General features: G+C 44.6%; 1 protein-coding gene across 1 annotated transcript; it reads left to right on the forward strand.

Annotated features, from left to right (window-relative positions):
* Positions 1 to 27: 27 nt before the first annotated feature.
* On the forward strand, positions 28 to 1310 carry LOC107580515 (type-1A angiotensin II receptor-like). The gene has a single exon (XM_016266204.1). The coding sequence runs from the start codon at positions 42 to 44 to the stop codon at positions 1188 to 1190; it is 1149 nt and encodes a 382-aa protein (XP_016121690.1). The 5' UTR covers positions 28 to 41; the 3' UTR covers positions 1191 to 1310.
* The last annotated feature ends 269 nt before the right edge of the window (positions 1311 to 1579 follow it).

Below are 1579 nucleotides of genomic sequence, written 5' to 3' on the forward strand. Positions count from 1 at the left end.
TTTTTTTTTCTATTAAAAAGAATCTAGTCCAAGCATAAGAAATGTCGGCAGTAAACAACCGTTCTTACTGGGCTTGGACAAAGAACTGCACCTACCCCAGTGATTTGGCCCTTCCTTTGGTTCCATACATGGATTGTCCCTCCAACCGCATGTACGGCTCCAACTTCATACCTCTTGTCTTTTACATACTTTCCATCCTTGGAATAATTGGAAACCTCTGGAGCCTGTGGGCTTGCCTGCGGCCGTCCCAGCCTTGGAGTATTGGGTCCATAGGCGTACTGAACCTGGCTCTATGTGACCTTGCTTATCTGGCTTCTATGGGACCCTGGGCTGTCTACATTAGTGCCGACTACCACTGGAAAATTGGCCATTCGCTCTGCGTTGTGGTGAAAATCCTATACTTCGGTGGGTTGGTGTCTAGTACCATGTTCATTTGCGCCATCAGCACTGACCGTTTCTTTGCAATCGTCTTCCCTCTGGAGTCCCGGATGATCCGGACCCCTCGGAACAGTGCACTGGTTTCGCTTCTACTCTGGGCCATCACCGCCCTCTTCATCTACTTCAGTTATCCTAACATTCTCTATTGGGTCAGGAAGGATGGCATCCATGTGTGTGGAGCGGTGGTGATCTCCAGGTTCAGGACCACTGAAGTAACCTACAATCTCCTGTCCCACTACTCCATTCAGGTTTCTGTCCCACTGCTCCTCATCATTCCCTCCTATGTGAAGATCATTTCCCGGATGAAGCAGTCACGGCAACAGTGGGGCCCAGGCAACATGCAAGGCCTGGACAAGACCATCTGGCTGATTGCCGTTTTCATTGCCAACTTCCTGGTGTGTTGGGTGCCTGGGCAGCTGCTTCACATCATCGCCTGTATAATTTTCTTCAGTTTGGATCACTGCAAAAATGCTTGCTGGGTTGCATGGGTGGTCAATCTGCTCTCTGAATCCTCCCAAATACTCTACTGCCTCAATGCATGTCTTGATCCTTTAATTTTCCACATGCAGCAGGGACACGGTGAACTGTCTCCTATGGTTGCATTGGCAAACTGGGCTAGAAAGTTCTTGCAGGTAGGTAAGACACGAGATTTGGGAGGGCCTTCAGTGGAACCTGCCAGTGTCATCCAACTTCATGGTGGTTCAAAAGACAGAATTGGAAAAACTCAAAATGATAAGAACATGAAAAAGTGAGATTTTAAAAGACCACCCATACATGTTTAGTTGCTCAATTGTAAGTTGATGCATTTAATGTTTTCAAGTTGTTGTGCTTTCAAGCTGCTTGTGTTGTTTGGCAAGAGCTTTATTTAGTATTGGGAGTAAGTCTGATATCCTGTAATGTAGCTATTAACTTATGATTTTTTTTCGTACTGATGTAGTTTATTAATAAAAGGTGTATGAATGCTTTGTGACAAGGCAAGAAAATCTTGTGTCTGTATGTCTGACTCACTGTTTCCTCTAAAATGAGTTCTATCTAAATATAAATCGCTCTAAAAGTGGCCATATAGTACAAGTCAGATGAGTTTACCATTACATTACATTTAAGCGTTTAGCAGATGCTAAAACTAATAAAAGACGAACAA

The sequence above is a fragment of the Sinocyclocheilus grahami genome, unplaced genomic scaffold (assembly GCF_001515645.1).
Source record: "Sinocyclocheilus grahami isolate Dianchi unplaced genomic scaffold, SAMN03320097.WGS_v1.1 scaffold35098.1, whole genome shotgun sequence".
In the NCBI taxonomy this organism is placed as follows: Eukaryota; Metazoa; Chordata; class Actinopteri; order Cypriniformes; family Cyprinidae; genus Sinocyclocheilus; species Sinocyclocheilus grahami.

What these genes read in the sequence shown, in the direction of transcription:
- LOC107580515 (XM_016266204.1), top strand. Translation starts at nt 42, where the DNA reads ATGTCGGCAGTAAACAACCGTTCTTACTGGGCTTGGACAAAGAACTGC.